At 40.0% G+C, this 19,072-nt stretch overlaps 1 protein-coding gene across 4 annotated transcripts in view; it reads right to left on the minus strand.

Moving 5' to 3' along the window:
* Positions 1–18,782, minus strand: part of slc9a7 (solute carrier family 9 member 7) — a 53,838-nt gene extending 35,056 nt beyond the window's left edge. Inside the window, exons 1-12 of one of the 4 annotated variants that reach the window (XM_058402363.1) lie at positions 18,302–18,775; positions 14,099–14,301; positions 11,795–11,872; positions 6,721–6,797; positions 6,507–6,619; positions 5,856–5,961; positions 4,462–4,603; positions 3,358–3,463; positions 3,083–3,171; positions 1,880–1,993; positions 933–1,044; positions 579–732 (exon numbers count right to left, since the gene is read on the minus strand). In XM_058402363.1, the coding sequence (XP_058258346.1) occupies positions 579–732; positions 933–1,044; positions 1,880–1,993; positions 3,083–3,171; positions 3,358–3,463; positions 4,462–4,603; positions 5,856–5,961; positions 6,507–6,619; positions 6,721–6,797; positions 11,795–11,872; positions 14,099–14,301; positions 18,302–18,746 (1,739 nt within the window). In that variant the 5' untranslated portion in view covers positions 18,747–18,775. Of the gene's footprint in view, positions 1–578; positions 733–932; positions 1,045–1,879; positions 1,994–3,082; positions 3,172–3,357; positions 3,464–4,461; positions 4,604–5,855; positions 5,962–6,506; positions 6,620–6,720; positions 6,798–11,794; positions 11,873–14,098; positions 14,302–18,301 lie in introns of all 4 variants that reach the window. The other 3 variants (XM_058402365.1, XM_058402362.1, XM_058402364.1) reach the window with 3 other exon arrangements.
* Between the last annotated feature and the right edge of the window lie 290 nt (positions 18,783–19,072).

A 19,072-nucleotide genomic window follows, 5' to 3' on the forward strand; every position in this document is an offset into this window, starting at 1 on the left:
ACAGACTGTACTGTCTACACTCTCATCGTTCTCACAGAGATCATACAATAAATCTGAAAATCTGAGGACACATACTCATTAATAATAATAACTCTCTAACACACACACACAGTCTCTCTGGCTCATAAACTCTTCCCCAATCACCATGGAAACCAGACAGGGGTCACACAGGGGTCGTACAGCGTGTCTTCTGCACCCCCTGCTGGCCGCCTTGAGAACCTGAGCACAGAATTCTGTTTCCACAGACGGAAAATGGAAAATTACGACTTCCCAGTAGGAAAGATTGGTGTGAAGCGACAGACCGACATGACTACAAAACGACGTGTCAAAAAAATCAAGCGTCCCTTGACTTGTCACATGACCCCATGGCCAGCTCGGCGTGACTGACCAGAGAACCTCGTTAAAAAAAACCACACACACAAACCAGTTAAACTTCCCTGTTCCGTATCCGGAACATTTTCTACACTTTTCCAAAAACCGACTGGATTTAAAGGCACCGCCAGCAGAACCGCTTTCATCCCCAAATTTAGCATACAATCTGTCGCCATGGCAACCATTATGTCCGGGAAGAGTCTGACCTGATGTGCAGCCAGGACAGCATGGGGGTGGTTCCTCCGCCAAACACCCAGACGGTGAAGAAGACGATGAGGAGCGTGGTGGTGAACATCGTCTGCCTCGCGTATGTCGCCGTGTCGCGGATCGCCAGCGCAAATGCCATCGCTCCTCGCAGTCCTGCAACACACACACACGCTGGAGTTTACTCACAAGCTGCATCTGTTACATTTATTATTAGTATTATTATTGTAATTATTATTATTAAATATTAGTTCTACCATTGTTCTCTTTAGAGGGCACACATACACACACACACACACACACACACACATATACACACACAGTTTGGCAGTCCTTGAGGAAAGATAAGACGATACCTGCGAACATCATCATGTGCTGGAAGTTGGCTCCGATTTTGTGTCTGCGTCCAAGGTTCAGCAGGAAGGACAGGGGGTAGATGTTCGAGGCTCGACCGATAAAAATAGCGATCTGACCACGGGGCGGAGTTAAAGAAAAAAACATTGCATCAACAAACATGACCTTTAAGCTTTAGGAGCTGTGTGGAGTTCTTAGTGTTAAAGCAGCAGTGTATAATGTCAGGCAACTTTTGTTGACTAAGAGGTGCTTATAATGCCTCTGATGCCTGAGAGTTCTCTTAAAGCAGCAGTGTGATGTTTAGCGCCCCCTCCCACCTGAGAAGTTTAAAGTGTGATGTTCAACACCATCTGCTGCCTAAGAGGGTCCTTAAAGGAGCTGTATGTGATGTTTAGTGCCCAGGTCTACCCAAGAAGCTTTTTAAAGTAGCAGTGTGTGATATTTCATGCCTCCTGGCACCTGAGAGGGTATTTAAAGCAGCAGTGTGTGATGTTTAGCGCCCTCTGATTCCTTGAAAGGGTTCTCAAATAAGCTGTGTGTGATTTTTAGTGCCCTTGTCTGCCAAAAAAGCTTCTTAAACCAGCAGTGTGTGATATTTCATGCCATCTCCCACCTGAGAGAGTTTTTAAAGCAGTAGTGTATGACACTGAGCAGAGCAGTGTGTGATGTCAGGGCCCCTATCCCACCAGGACAGTTACTTAAAGCAGCGGTATGCAAAGTTTAGCGCCCTCTCCCACCAGGACGTTTACTTAAAGCAGCGGTATGCAAAGTTTAGCGCCATCTCCCACCGGTACATTTACTTAAAGCAGCGGTATGCAATGTTTAGTGCCATCTCCCACCGGGACATTTACTTAAAGCAGTGGTATGCAATGTTTAGTGCCCTCTTGTCTATATCCTTATTATTATTATTATTCCTCTCATCATGAGTTTTAGGATTATTCTTGGATACGAACGCTCCCACGATGAAGATGGGGCTGAAGACATGGTTCTGGAACGTGAACAGAGCCAGACCCATGTAGGAGAAGATGAAGTTCTCCGCCAGGAAGTGCAGCACCTCGAACAGCTGAAAGGAAGACGTGATGATAATTAATGATCAATGTGATATGATGTTTAGCGCCCTCTTCCAACTGGACAATTTTTTAAAGCAGCAGTATGCAATGTTTAGCGCCCTGTCCCATCTGGACAGTTACTTTAAGCAGTGGTGTGTGATGTTTAGTGGCCTCCTCCACTGGTAAAGTTTCATAAAGCAGTGGAGTGTGATGTTCAGCGCCCTCTACCTCCTGAGAGGTTTTTTAAAGCAGCAGTGTGTGAGGTTTGAGCTCCCTTTGTGACCCAAGCGGTTACTTAAAGGAGTAGCGTGTGATGTATAGTGCCCTCTGCCTCCTGAGAGCTTTCTTAAAGCAGCAGCGTGTGATGTTTAGCGCCCTTTGTAACCTAAGAGGTTTCTTAAAGGAAAATTACAGCCTCAGCTTTTCAGCCTGGAGTTTCTTCTTTTAGCAGATTTTTTCAAAGCTGGCAAAAAACCCACAAAAAACAGTAGACAGAACCTGAAATTGCTGCTGCCAGCTGTTCCAGATGTACTGGGTTAAATTCAGACTATTTCACTTCCTCTGTTTCACTCTGACTTCCTCTCTCTGTCCACTTCAGCTGTCTGTAGATGCTTTGACAGCTGACTGACCATGTGAAAATGACTTAAATACAGCTAACTAGCCTGAAAGCAGCTCAACACTGCCCCCTGGCTGCTGCTGTCAACACTACACTCACTCTTAACCCACTCACACGCTGAACTTAAGACGTGTGGGCGGGGTTTAGAACAGAGCAGGCTGCTGATTGGTCAAACAAAACAATCACCATGATATTAAAGTGTAATTGTCTTCATGATGATTGATCCAAAATGGCACCTTGCTCATTACATAGTGTGCACACCATCATAGGGATTTGTTTCGTTTCAATGTATGCACTCTAACTCTAAGCATTTTAAGACAAACGTCTGTCATTTTTTAAATGCCCTTCTGATTCAGTAGTAAGATGTGATGCCAAACTCTCTCTCTCTCTCTCATACACACACACAAACACTGTACAGTCACATTAATTGAAAATCTAATCTCTCTAAGAAAAGAATAAAGAGAGAGATAGAAGAAGTGCAGTGTACCTGTTTGGTGCGTTTAGTCGACTCCTCTGACAGATTGTTGTAGGTGTAGTGAGCCTGCGTGATCCCACAGAACAACACGGCTACAACACCTGCAGAAAACACACAGCGAGTCTGTGATCAGTCTAATCCGGGGAATTCCGCCCATGATCCGATCTGGGATTCCCCCTCTCAGACCACCAAGTGCTTTTTCTAACTACACGTCAAGACGAGCTTAAAGACAACACAAATCCTTACAAAGTCTCTTCAGGCATGAGAAAACAGGCACACACACACACCTGTGAAGCCACACGCCTCGGCCAGCAGGAAGGTGCTCCAGGACATGAGGAAGAAGAGCGCCGTCTCCAGCAGAGGGAAACAGTGCAGCTTGGTGAACTTGGTGACGTGAACATTGAGTTAAAGCTTTAAACAGACCCACACACACACACACACACACACACACACACACACACACACACACACACACACACAAACACTGTCCTCTAACTGATTATTATCCTACAGCAGCACAACCCCACGTCTTTTACTACGACAATTACAATCAATTATTCGTTAAAGAACAAAAATTATGCACTATTTATCCCGTTATAGTTACAATAACTGCTGTGGAACGTTCGCGAGAAGTTGTGGAAGTTCCTGCTCTCGCTTATGTTATAGCAGCTTTAAACGCTCCCTCTTTATTCTCTCTCAGGAGCTCGACATGTCGTATCAACCAACACACACAAGCTTTTTATTCCACATGAACATGCCGTTGCTACAGAAACGATAATGTCTCATAACGAGCACCTTAATATAAACCTGCGTCACAGTCACAGTTGCGATTAGGGAAAATTAATCAACACTTTCTGACCAATCAGAATCCAGAATTCAGCAGCACTGTGAGATAACTGGAATCAAATGTCTTTATTTATTTATGTTTACACTTTTTCCTGTTTCGGTATATTTTTTATATATATTTTTTAATTCAGTAAAATCTCAGTCACTACACGTTTATTTATGTATTTTACTTATTCTTCAATATTCATTAACTCATGCACCTAGTTTCTGTATATTTATATTTACTTTTTAAATAATAATTTTTGTACTATTTCTGTATATTTAATTAATGTAATTATCTAATTAATTTAATTAATAAAATAAAAACGAATAATTTTTTTTAAATAATTAATTTTCCCATTTTCTGTATATTTATTTTATATTTCTATAATCAACTGATATTTTTTGCCAATTTTCTGTAGACTTTTTCTTTACGTTTTAATTTATTTAACCAGATTTAAAGCGTCCATTCATAACACATTCACAACTGATCACTTTAGCTTTTCCTCAGCTCTCATCACACACGTCAGGTTTCTGATCCGCGGAGTGAGCGTCTGAAAGGATATGAGGGCGGTGACCACTCCTGTGACTGCGCCCATGGCAAAGGAGCCGCTGAAGATCCCGATGAAAATGCCGACGGATTTAAAGAAGGCCGAGGCGTCGAACGTGTGTGTGTTTGCGCCGCTGGGCTGGTAGGCCACGATAGATCTTTTTAAAAAACAATCATCATCATCAACAATACATTGTATCATGAAAAAACAATTGCAATAAAAATTAATATACAAAGAACTGTGTTTAAGGATGCATTTAAAGCATCAGTCTGTAACCTGTACCCCTGACTGCACATGCCTAACAAAATGACTAAAGCTGAGCAATCTGTATTCAACTAAGACTGAGCTTAAAATTTTCTGGCCCAGAAAAAATCTAAAACGGCAGCTTGGAATGAAGAAACCAGCATGGTCATTTTGTCCTGCACGGTTTAAAGAGGTGTATCTGAAACTATACATTTATTAGAGATTTTTAAAATGTTACAAACTGCCGCTTTAAGCAAGAGAAACAAATATACAGTAAATGAAGGGCTAATATAAGTGACCTACAGCAGTGTTCATGTGGCGGATTCAGACCTGCGGCCAATCACGAGCGTTTATGCAAATAATTTAACCTGTAGCATATTTATATTAATTACTTGTATGGACAAACAAAGGACTCTGGTCAAGAAGGGATCAGTAAAAACACTGTGGTCACGTGATGTCCAACATTCGTCCCATTAAACTATTATTGAAATGAAACGAAAATAAATAGAATAGAAATGTTATTCTGACCAGAAGATGGCGCCAGAGGACCAGAAAAACATCACTGCACACTTCATATTCATTACTTGATTTTATTTATTTTTTTATTTTAATTAATTTATTTATTTTTTTACTTTTTTTTTTAAAACTCTGCTGCCTCATCCTTGCTTGGCTCATAATCATTAAAATCTGTAGATTTGTCAATATTTTGTAATATTTTGTCCTTTTTAAGCTATACTAAATGAATCGTTAAATAATTTATGATTGGCAATTACAATAAAGAGAATAAATTTTAGGATTAAATAATTATGACATGTTTGCAGTTGTAATTGTGTTTTTTAAATAAATAAATAAATAAACACACAAACACAAAATACCTAATATTCCAAAAATGTTATAAATCAGCAAAAAAGAGAGAAACGATCAATTTATATTTATATTAATTTTTATAGGTTTGTTTCTTTGTTTTTATTAATGTGTGAGACTCACATACACTAACCTCAATTATTTAGCTGGCTAATCTATTATTCATTGTGATGATGATACAAATGATGAAGATGATGACCTTCTTGTGTTCATTAAAGATGACTTTTAATTATTATTTTATTATTATTATTTTAAAATAAGAACACAGTGTGTGTATGTGTGTGTGTGTGTTTAGGACGTACGATGACAGGACAATGGCCACGGCGTCGTTCATAACGCTCTCGCCGAACAGCAGGGCGTAAAGATCCACATCAGCATGGAGCTCATTGAAGATAGCCAACACAGTCACTACACACACACACAGCATAAATAATGCATATGAAATCTAGGATAACTTTCTTCATATTAATCATGTACATTATTCATTTACTCTGAATAGAAACGTAGATTTAAAGGTTTAACGAGTACGGCGGTTTAATTCCCGGATTTAAAGACCATCAGAAATCACTGACCAACTCCTACTGAAGAGCAGCAAAGGTCAGAGTGAACATGTTGCTCATCAGCCAATCAGAATCAGAGTAACATGAATATAATAAGTCCCACCCACACAAATATGCTATTTATTAGAGAGAGAGAGACAGAGAAATGAGAGAGAGAAGTGAGAGAGAGAAAGAGAGAGAGAGAGAGAGAGAGAGAGAGAGGAGAGAAATGAGAAATGAGAGACAGAAAAAGAAAGAGAGAAATGAGAAATGAGATAGAAAGACAAATAAAAGAGAGACAAAGAGAGAAAGACAAAGACAGACAGGGACACACAAATAAAATAGAGAAAGAAAGACAAAGAGAGACATACAAATAAAAGAGAGAGAGTGAGACAAAGAGAGACAGGACGTTACCGGGGTCTGTAGCGGAGATGATGGCTCCGAAGAACAGACAGTCAGTGTAGTAGAATTTATCGGTCAGCTGTCCAACAACCTGCATCAGCTTCACCACTCCATACATCAGATTCCTGACACACACACACACACACACACACACAGTACAATGACCATGAGTTAATGAGGAGTTTGGTTTGTCTGGAGACTCTGTGGATTGAGATAGCTGGTTTACCCGATGACGAAGCAGGAGATGGCGGTTCCCAGGAAGGCGTAGGTGATGATGGAGCCCAGGTTCCTGAAGAAATGTCTCTGGAGAAAATAACACGCGGATCAGTGAAATACTGATACTGATATATACTACTCTTTAAACAAACAAACAAATTAATAAATTATTTAATTTAATAAATCACAATGCAAAGCTCAACAGAATAGCTTAAATATTAAAACAAAATAAGAAAAATTTATTTGAATTTGTTATTTCTTTTAAACATTAAAAAATGTGGTAGGAAAAAAAGTTTAATAAAAAAATAAATATAAATAAAACTTTTCTTATTAATCATCTTTTTTAAAATATTAATCTAATACTCCTCATTTTAACTTTTTTTTAACTCTTTTTTTTATCATACATACTAGTGAAAAAAGGGGAAAAAAAGAAAGAAAAGAAAAATAAACAAACAACATTTAATGAATAAACAGATTTATTTTTAAAACCTAAATCTGTGAAACCCAGAGTCAAAATTATTTTATTTATTTAGTATGAAAACAAAACGAAATTTTGTAAATAAACAGAAATGTCATAAATAATCAAAATATTTTTTATTTTATAATTTTCATAAAAAATAATTAAACATTTGATATTTATTGTATTTCAAAATCCAAAATAGTTATTTCTTTTAACTGCTTTTACTTGTTATATGTTATTATATTTAATAAATAAAAAGAACATTTTATATTGTTTCAAAACCCGAAACTTTAGATGATCATGGAGCTAATAAATAAATAAATAAATGCTATGGATAGCGATCACAACACGCTGTTAGTCGTTACCAAAGCCAATTTATACTCAATTTGTTTATTTTTATTTTAACGTATATTCTTTATAATTATATAATAAATAAAATGTAAAAAAAAAAAAAATCAATAATCTAAATAAATAAAATATACTTTCAATTTTTCTGGCACTCTGATTGCAAATTATATTATATATATATATATATATATATATATATATATATATATATATATATATATATATATATATATATATATATTTACAAATAAATAAATAAATAAATAAAGCAAGCTATATCAAATTTCCCTCTTCAGCATTAACAGAAACTCCGGGGAATCTCACAAAAGAAATCCCCAAATATACCGAGACCAAGCCCCACACACACACACACACACACACACACACACACACACACACACACACACACACACAAACACACACACACACACACAGAGATTCACTGCTTCCTCTCAGCGAGACACAGGGAGTGCTGATCTGATCTCAGTTCTGTCTTTTCTCACTTCAGGAAGTGGCTCAGTAAAAACTCAGACTGCTGATAGAAAGTGTAAGAATCAGAGGTCAGGACATGACACCGGCCTCTCATACTCGCGCCCTCTGTCCTTCACGGCCGGCTGAAAAACACTCACTCTCTTCCTCTCTCTCTGCTTACTCAGCACTTTGAGGTCACTGACTTCAGCATCTTGTGGAATAATATAAAGCCTCGCAAGCAGCTTCCTCTCTGAGAAGATACGACAACCGAACCAATAACCGGACCCCAAACGGACGCACGTCATGCTTGATAGCACAAAGCTAGCTGTGTGCTGAAACCTGATTGGCTGAAAGCCACCATGTTTTTGCAGTAATTCAGTAAAAAAAAAAAAAAGACTTTATGTTCCTGAGAAACTGCTATTTGACAGTAACCCCGCCCCTTTTCAACCCTATCCCTAACTCAAACCCAAAACTTTTTATTCCTTAGAATTAATTGTATGAATTTTTACTTATTAAAACGCTTTTGTTCAAAACTACATCATGTCCATGTGTAGGAATACCTGGAGTAAAAAAGAAAGAAAGAATCTGACAACTTTAACGTAAAAATAAAAAAAGGAAATAGACAATTTTCTTCAGGTGACTAAAAGCAGAATTTGTGTGAATTTTTTTTTTGTGTGTGTATTTTTGCCACTTGAGCGCCTCTCTCTCTCACTCTCTGTCTCTCTCTCTCACTCTCTATTTCTATCGTTCATTACTTATTGCACTACCTCAACTCTTGTGTTTATTTCATCTGCTGCTATATCTATATGTTCATTTCTATTTTGCACTGCCTCAATCTGCTGCTACTGTATTTCTGCACAATACATGTTGTCAGGCCGCGCGCTCTCTCTCTCTCTCTCTCTCTCTCTCTCTATCTATCTATCTATCTATCTATCTATCTATCTATCTATCCATCTATATATATATAGTTGTATGTTTTTTTCTACAGTTTCTCAAAGTTGTACATCTCATTTTATTTCATTTCCATTTCACTGCACATGTTCTTTTTCTTTCTTTTGGCTCTAAGTGTCCTGTGTTTTTGTGTTGTCTTTTTTGTACTTATTGCTTTTTTGCACTGTCTTGTCGTTGCTCTGTTTGCACCCAGCTGCACACTCTGCACTTTATGTGGCTAAGACAAACTCCTGTCCTAGCTCTGTGTTGTTTTTTATGGTTGATCTTTATGTTGTATGTTTCTGTAGCACCAGGTCCTGGAGAGACGCTGTTTCATTTCACTCTGTACTGCGTCAGATATATGTGGGGGAAATGACAATAAAGCTTCTTGAATCTGTCTCTCTCTCTCTATGTGCATCTCTCTCTCACTCTCTGTATCTCTCTGTGCATCTCTCTCTCACTCTCTGTATCTGTCTGTGTATCTCACTCTCTCTCTCTGTATATCTCTCTCTCACTCTGTATCTCTCTCTCTCACTCTCTGTATCTGTCTGTATATCTCATTCTCTCTCTCTCTCTGTATCTGTCTGTGTATCTCACTCTCTCTCACTCTCTGTATCTGTCTGTATATCTCTCTCTCACTCTGTATCTCTCTCTCTCACTCTCTGTATCTGTCTGTATATCTCTCTCTCACTCTGTATCTCTCTCTCTCACTCTCTGTATCTGTCTGTATATCTCTCTCTCACTCTGTATCTCTCTCTCTCACTCTCTGTATCTGTCTGTGTATCTCACTCTCTCTCTGTATCTCTCTCTCTCACTCTCTGTATCTGTCTGTGTATCTCACTCTCTCTCACTCTCTGTATCTGTCTGTGTATCTCATTCTCTCTCACTCTCTGTATCTGTCTGTATATCTCATTCTCTTTCTCTCTCTGTATCTGTCTGTGTATCTCACTCTCTCTCACTCTCTGTATCTGTCTGTGTATCTCATTCTCTCTCACTCTCTGTATCTGTCTGTGTATCTCACTCTCTCTCACTCTCTGTATCTGTCTGTGTATCTCACTCTCTCTCACTCTCTGTATCTGTCTGTGTATCTCATTCTCTCTCACTCTCTGTATCTGTCTGTATATCTCATTCTCTCTCACTCTCTGTATATCTCATTCTCTTTCTCTCTCTGTATCTGTCTGTGTATCTCACTCTCTCTCACTCTCTGTATCTGTCTGTGTATCTCATTCTCTCTCACTCTCTGTATCTGTCTGTGTATCTCATTCTCTCTCACTCTCTGTATCTGTCTGTGTATCTCATTCTCTTTCTCTCTCTGTATCTGTCTGTGTATCTCACTCTCTCTCACTCTCTGTATCTGTCTGTATATCTCATTCTCTCTCACTCTCTGTATCTGTCTGTGTATCTCACTCTCTCTCACTCTCTGTATCTCACTCTCTGTATCTGTCTGTATCTCACTCTCTCTCACTCTCTGTATCTGTCTGTGTATCTCATTCTCTCTCACTCTCTGTATCTGTCTGTATATCTCATTCTCTCTCTCTCTCTGTATCTGTCTGTATATCTCATTCTCTCTCTCTCTCTGTATCTGTCTGTATATCTCATTCTCTCTCTCTCTCTCTGTATCTGTCTGTATATCTCTCTCTCACTCTGTATCACTCTCTCTCACTCTCTGTATCTGTCTGTATATCTCATTCTCTCTCTCTCTCTGTATCTGTCTGTATATCTCACTCTCTCTCACTCTCTGTATCTGTCTGTATATCTCATTCTCTCTCTCACTCTCTGTATCTGTCTGTATATCTCACTCTCTCTCACTCTCTCTCACTCTCTGTATCTGTCTGTGTATCTCACTCTCTCTCACTCTCTGTATCTGTCTGTGTATCTCATTCTCTCTCTCTCTGTATCTGTCTGTATATCTCATTCTCTCTCTCTCTCTGTATCTGTCTGTATATCTCATTCTCTCTCTCTCTCTGTATCTGTCTGTATATCTCATTCTCTCTCTCTCTCTGTATCTGTCTGTATATCTCTCTCACTCTGTATCTCTCTCTCTCACTCTCTGTATCTGTCTGTATATCTCATTCTCTCTCTCTCTCTGTATCTGTCTGTATATCTCTCTCACTCTGTATCTCTCTCTCTCACTCTCTGTATCTGTCTGTATATCTCATTCTCTCTCTCTCTCTGTATCTGTCTGTATATCTCTCTCTCACTCTGTATCTCTCTCTCTCACTCTCTGTATCTGTCTGTATATCTCATTCTCTCTCTCTCTCTGTATCTGTCTGTGTATCTCACTCTCTCTCACTCTCTGTATCTGTCTGTATATCTCATTCTCTCTCTCTCTCTGTATCTGTCTGTGTATCTCACTCTCTGTATCTGTCTGTATATCTCATTCTCTGTATCTGTCTGTATATCTCATTCTCTCTCTCTCTCTGTATCTGTCTGTGTATCTCACTCTCTCTCACTCTCTGTATCTGTCTGTATATCTCATTCTCTCACTCTCTCTCACTCTCTGTATCTGTCTGTATATCTCATTCTCTTTCTCTCTCTGTATCTGTCTGTATATCTCACTCTCTCTCACTCTCTCTCACTCTCTGTATCTGTCTGTATATCTCATTCTCTTTCTCTCTCTGTATCTGTCTGTATATCTCTCTCTCACTCTCTCTCTCTGTATCTCTTGGCAACACAGCATGAGAGACTGAATAAAAGGAAGTGAAAGGACTGAGCTTCCTGTATATCAGCACCATCACTAATCCAAACACACGGCATGCCTCATCATGCAAAAAAATAAACCAGCGTCAGGTGTGGAAGTCGAAGTGAAAGCGTGAACCGCGAGATCTTTCACACGGACTTGACCTGAGCGTCCTGCCGCCACTCCGACACTCACCTTTTTCAGGCTGTATCCCGCATGGAATATGATCGGAGGTAGGAGGATGTTGAAGAACACTTCTGGGTCAAAGGTCACCTGTCACAGCAAACAAGACACACACACAACATATGTCATGTACGCTTATATATACGTCATCGACATAAACACTCCATTCTGATTGGCTGACAGGTGTGTACCAGATCACATAATACCATCATTAAATATACTGTTAGCGGTTTTGATTTTGTTACTCCACTTGCTACAACAAAAAATGACGATAACTGGTTTTGGTGGTTTGTTCGAATTGGATAGATAGATAGACTATATTGCCAAAAGTATTCGCTCACCCATCCAAATAATCAGAATCAGGTGTTCCAATCACTTCCATGGCCACAGGTGTATAAAATCAAGCACCTAGGCATGCAGACTGTTTTTACAAACATTTGTGAAAGAATGGGTCGCTCTCAGGAGCTCAGTGAATTCCAGCGTGGAACTGTGATAGGATGCCACCTGTGCAACAAATCCAGTCGTGAAATTTCCTCGCTCCTAAATATTCCACAGTCAACTGTCAGCTGTATTATAAGAACGTGGAAGTGTTTGGGAACGACAGCAACTCAGCCACCAAGTGGTAGGCCACGTAAACTGACGGAGCGGGGTCAGCGGATGCTGAGGTCCATAGTGCGAAGAGATCGCCAACTTTCTGCAGAGTCAATCGCTACAGACCTCCAAACTTCATGTGGCCTTCAGATTAGTTCAAGAACAGTGCGCAGAGAGCTTCATGGAATGGGTTTCCATGGCCGAGCAGCTGCATCCAAGCCATACATCACCAAGTGCAATGCAAAGCGTCGGATGCAGTGGTGTAAAGCACGCCGCCACTGGACTCTAGAGCAGTGGAGACGCGTTCTCTGGAGTGACGAATCGTGCTTCTCCATCTGGCAATCTGATGGACGAGTCTGGGTTTGGCGGTTGCCAGGAGAACGGTACTTGTCTGACTGCATTGTGCCAAGTGTAAAGTTTGGTGGAGGGGGGATTATGGTGTGGGGTTGTTTTTCAGGAGCTGGGCTTGGCCCCTTAGTTCCAGTGAAAGGAACTCTGAATGCTTCAGCATACCAAGACATTTTGGACAATTCCATGCTCCCAACTTTGTGGGAACAGTTTGGAGCTGGCCCCTTCCTCTTCCAACATGACTGTGCACCAGTGACCAAAGCAAGGTCCATAAAGACATGGATGACAGAGTCTGGTGTGGATGAACTTGACTGGCCTGCACAGAGTCCTGACCTCAACCCGATAGAACACCTTTGGGATGAATTAGAGCGGAGACTGAGAGCCAGGCCTTCTCGTCCAACATCAGTGTGTGACCTCACAAATGAGCTTCTGGAAGAATGGTCAAAAATTCCCATAAACACACTCCTAAACCTTGTGGACAGCCTTCCCAGAAGAGTTGAAGCTGTTATAGCTGCAAAGGGTGGACCGACGTCATATTGAACCCTATGGATTAGGAATGGGATGTCACTTAAGTTCATATGCGAGTCAAGGCAGGTGAGCGAATACTTTTGGCAATATAATGTAGATAGATAGAGTGAAGTTAGGGTGAAAGCATGCAGGTCTGCAGGCACTGATTTGTTTTTTCTTGTCAAGAAAATAATCTGAATGAAATTTATAAGATTTTGACATTTTCTTTTCTTTTTTTTCAGAGCGAAAGTGTAGGTGAAGAAAGAGAATCAGAAACATGTCACCTGTTCTCCTAAGAGGAAAGGTCAAGTTTGGAAATGAAATCTTGGTTTAATTCTGTTTTTTATTCCCAGGCCTCATGATGTGAGGGAAAAACCAGACTTTAGTTACTGACCTCACTTTTCATTTTCTCTTTTAACCTGATTATGCTTAAAAAGTTTAAACAAGTTTCTCAAAAAGCTAAATCTTCTAGCCTAGCAGGCCTTTGCTAATCTTTCAACATTGGGTCAAAGAACCTAAATCAAGTAGATGAAGAAAGTTTTGATAAAAGTTCAAGAATTTTTTCTTCCAAAAATCATTCTTCATGTTTTAATGAGTCGATAATCCGACCACCATCTGATTAAAGGAGGAGGAAATGATGATAAGGGATGAAGAACGGGAGCTAGATTAGAAGCGTAGGTTTTCTGCAGGACATTTCTCATTTACATATTCATGTATATTCATATACTGAGGATTTGTACTGAAATCATTAAGTCCAAAAAAGTTAATTAAATGCAGATGTTTTTGTACTGATGTCACCACTTCTGACTAGCGACACATGATAAACTTTTCTTCATTTTTACTTTCTTTCTTTCTTTTTCTGAACCTCACCTTCCGGAGCATGTCGTTCTGCTCCACGTTGTGGATCTCTCGGGAGTTGATCTCGCCCTTCAGTGTGTACTCGAAGAACTTGCCGCTAATGTTGAGCAGCAGTGTGCTGACCGGCCCCTCCTTCAGGGAGCAGCTGGGCGGAGTCTGATGGTGGTAACTGGTGGAGGGGATTCCATAGCGGAGGATCACGCCCACCAACAAACCTGAGAACATCACAAGATACAACCTGGTCAACCATCTCTCTCTCTCTCTCTCTCTCTCTCTCTCTCTCGATCTCGAATTAAATACCAGTGAAAAAACAAAAACCCCTCACTACAGGTTAAATACTCCAAAGTGCCTCTACTTCTGATGCTCACTGTGAAAGGAATAACAGACATCATGCCATGTGACATCAATTCTCCAACAATTACACTCTTTCATTTATTAATAATCACTCACTCACTTCTATCTCCTTCATTCTCTCCTTCACTCACTGTCTCTCTAACTCACTTTCTCCTTCACTCACTCACTCCTTCGTTCATTCATTCTCTCCTTCACTTATTCACTCACTCATTTTCTCCTTCACTCACTCGATCTCTCCTTCACTCACTCTCTCCCTCATTCATTCTCTCTTTCACTCACACACTTTCACATTTCACCCAAGAACAGCATAAACTCCTGATGAATTTTCACTTCCAGAAACACATCACTGTTACAGAGCGCTGACACTGGAGACTCCTTCCATTATAGTCACATAACAAAAAACATCACCACATTAACATTTATACATTTATTTGTTTTTAATCTGTTTATTAAGAGTCTTAGACGTGAAGGATCTGTTGCTATAGAAACGAGAACGTATTAAAACACACGCATTAATATAAACCAGTCATTCACGTTACGGCTGGAACTCCTTGTACTGTTACAGGAAAATAACACACACCTCACCGACCAATCAGCTTCCAGAATTCAGCAGGTCCGTAGTTTATTTTGTTTTTAACAAGTGATTAGTGTGTTTATTATGTAATAAGACACTATTAAGTTATTATTAAGTAAATAAGAACATGTACAAAATATGAAACTTTTTGTCCATTTTTGGTTATAGACAGTTTATGATGGTGAGCTGAAAAGACACACACACACACACTACAGGAAGTTAATAGTGCATGTGTTGTGTGCTGTGAGGTCACAGGTGTAAATCAGCATGGGGCGCTATTAATAATTGGGTTAGTCCCAACAACACACTCTGAGCCAACAGCACTGACCTTGAACCCCCCCCCAACACACACACACACACACAGTGGCTTCAGTCCAGCTAATACAGCTTAATGCTGTAGCGCAGGCCACTGCAGGAGGAAAACATGATGCGTGAAGGCCACAGAATAGACACACACACACACACACATTTCTGCTGTGTGAAGCAAAAATGTGTATTTTTTGGATGAATCAGGATAAAATCTGCATTGATACAGAAAACATCACTGCGTCTTCATGCCACCGATCTTTATGTAGTTTTTATATAACTCCATAACCGTCCACATAAACCATCATCAGTTCAGCAGTGCTGTTATTAACTAGTAATAAACTATAGGACATGATGCTTTGTGACATATTACATAGAAAGAAAAAAGGAAAGAAATAAAAGAAGAAAGGAAGGAAGGAAGGAAGGAAGGAAGGAAGGAAGGAAGGAAGGACGGAAGGAAGGACGTAGGGAGGGAGGGAGGGAAGAAAGAAAGAAAGAAAGAAAAAGAAAGAAACCTTTCAGACTAAACACCACAGAGTCACATTAAACACCACAGCATCAGATCAAACACCAGAGCCAGATGATACACCATGGAGTCAGACTAAACACCACATAGTCACATTAAACACCACAGCGTCAGACTGAACACGACAGCATCAGACTAAACACCACAGAGTCAGACTAAACACCACAAATGTAACAGCAAAGTCAGACTAAAACCACAGATTAAATACATCAGTAAGACTGAACACTGGAGTTAGGCTAAACACTACAGCATCAGACTAAACACCACAAATGCAACACAGCAAAGTCAAACTAAACACCACTGATTAAATAGCACAGTAAGACTAAACACCAAAAAGTCAGACTAAACACCAGAGTCCGACTGAACACCACAGAGTCCGACTAAACACCACAGAGTCCGACTAAACACCACAGAGTCATACTGAACACCACAGAGTCATACTGAACACCACAGAGTCATACTGAACACCACAGAGTCATACTGAACACCATAGTTAGAATAAACACCACAGCATCAGACTAAACACCAGAGTCAGACTGACCACCACACAGTCAGACTGAACACAACAAATATAACAGCACAGTCAGACTAAACACCACAGATTAAATACCACAGTAAGACCAGAGTCACATTAAACACCACCACGCCAGACTGAACACCACAGAGTCACATTAAACACCACAGACTCAGACAAAAAAAAAGAACCACATTAAACACCACAGACTCAGACAAAAAAACAGAACCACATTAAACACCACAGACTCAGACAAAAAAACAGAACCACATTAAACACCACAGACTCAGACAAAAAAACAGAACCACATTAAACACCACAGACTCAGACAAAAAAACAGAACCACATTAAACACCACAGACTCAGACAAAAAAAAAGAACCACATTAAACACTACAGGCTCAGACAAAAAAAACAGAACCACATTAAACACCACAGACTCAGACAAAAAAACAGAACCACATTAAACACTACAGGCTCAGACAAAAAAACAGAACCACATTAAACACCACAGACTCAGACAAAAAAAAAGAACCACATTAAACACTACAGGCTCAGACAAAAAAAACAGAACCACATTAAACACCACAGACTCAGACAAAAAAACAGAACCACATTAAACACTACAGGCTCAGACAAAAAAACAGAACCACATTAAACACCACAGGCTCAGACAAAAAAAAAGAACCACATTAAACACCACAGGCTCAGACAAAAAAAAAGAACCACATTAAACACCACAGACTCAGACAAAAAAACAGAACCACATTAAACACCACAGACTCAGACAAAAAAACAGAACCACATTAAACACCACAGACTCAGACAAAAAAACAGAACCACATTAAACACCACAGACTCAGACAAAAAAACAGAACCACATTAAACACTACAGGCTCAGACAAAAAAAAGAACCACATTAAACACTACAGGCTCAGACAAAAAAACAGAACCACATTAAACACTACAGGCTCAGACAAAAAAACAGAACCACATTAAACACTACAGGCTCAGACAAAAAAACAGAACCACATTAAACACCACAGACTCAGACAAAAAAACAGAACCACATTAAACACCACAGACTCAGACAAAAGACCACAGTCACATTAAACACCACCACACTAGACTAAACACCACAGAGTCAAATTAAACACCACCACGCCAGGCTAAACACCACAAGGTCACATTAAACACTACAGAATCATACAAAACGCCAGAGTCACATTAAACACCACCGCGCCAGACTAACCACCAGAGATTCAGTCGAAACACAAGTCACATTAAACACTACTGCGCCATACTAAACACCACAGAGTCAAATTAAACACCACCGCGCCAGACTAAAAACCAGTCACATTAAACACCACCACACCAAACTCCAGAGTCACATTTCCCATGACAAACATCCAGCACTCACTCTGTCAGCCCTCTGAACTCAGATGTACCATTAATTCCAGGAGCACGTGAACGCACCATCAATGTTCAACACGGTCTAAAATTAACATAAGATTATTAGCGCAGAACCGTTCTGTTGATTGCGCCATGAAAATATAGAAATGTTGGCTTTTTTATACAAAATAACTGCAATAAATATAAAGTCTGCGATGCTGAAATGTCGCGCTGAGAAGCATTAGTGAACTAATTTAACGTTACATGCTGCCTTCAATGTAACGGAACGTTCTACAAATTAGTTAACACGATTCTGATCCTTTTGTGAAAACACAAAATGACAAGAATTAAATGTAAAATATTTAACATTGAACATGAACATGGTGGGTATTAATGCCATTTAGTGTCATCTGGTGTTCAACAGAATGTGAGCTGATGTTGGGATTAGCAGCTAGCAGGCTAGTCAGCGTCATTCATGTGAGACCGCTAAATGCATGATGACAGTAACATTTTAAACGGTGCATCTGTGTGTTATTGCCAAAATTCTTACCGTAGATCATAGCCAGGCCGGTCTCGTGCAGGAAACGCACTCGCCTGTGTTTGAAGAGCCATATAGTCAAAATGGTCAGCGTCAGCAGCAAAATAAACGTGAGTAAATTAACGCTGTCCTGGCGGTGACTTTCCTCTGCCTCCTTCTCCGTGGCCAGCTCCTCCATCGCACCGTCATCCGCGCTTACCCGAGCCGCTCGGCTTAATAACAGTATTACAGCCGCGAGTCCTGATCTGTTCCTCCAGAGGTTCCTCCACGGCTTCAGGCTGATGGCTTCCTCCATCGTGCGTGATGCTAAAGCTCCGTGGCCCTGGTGCTGCTGCAAGGTATCGTCGAGAAAACGAGACCTGAGCTGCGGAGTCGACTCCCGAAGATATTCGACTCTTCGCCTTCGTTGGGGATTGTGAATCGATTCAACAGCTGTGGAATCGATTCCATACACCATACAAAATTAATCTCAGTCTATGGTATCGACTCCCCCCCACCAAGCTAAAGAGAATCGATTCTTTTGCTACATGCACAGGGAGTTGAATGTGAATCGGCTCAGATGCTGTGGAGTCGATTCCATACAATGAAATAAATTTGCCTGAGGTCTGCGAAGGGAATGGGGTTCGTTAGCAGATAATCTTTCGGAAAATTCATTTCAGTCCATGGAATCGATTCTGGAGCTTTCCAGAAGCTGAAGAGAATCGATTATTTGATTTAATTCACTGGGTATTGTGAATCGATTCAAAAGCTTTTGAGTCGATTACATACACTAAAAACAATTTG

The sequence above is a fragment of the Hemibagrus wyckioides genome, linkage group LG11, assembly GCF_019097595.1.
Source record: "Hemibagrus wyckioides isolate EC202008001 linkage group LG11, SWU_Hwy_1.0, whole genome shotgun sequence".
Lineage (NCBI taxonomy): Eukaryota > Metazoa > Chordata > Actinopteri > Siluriformes > Bagridae > Hemibagrus > Hemibagrus wyckioides.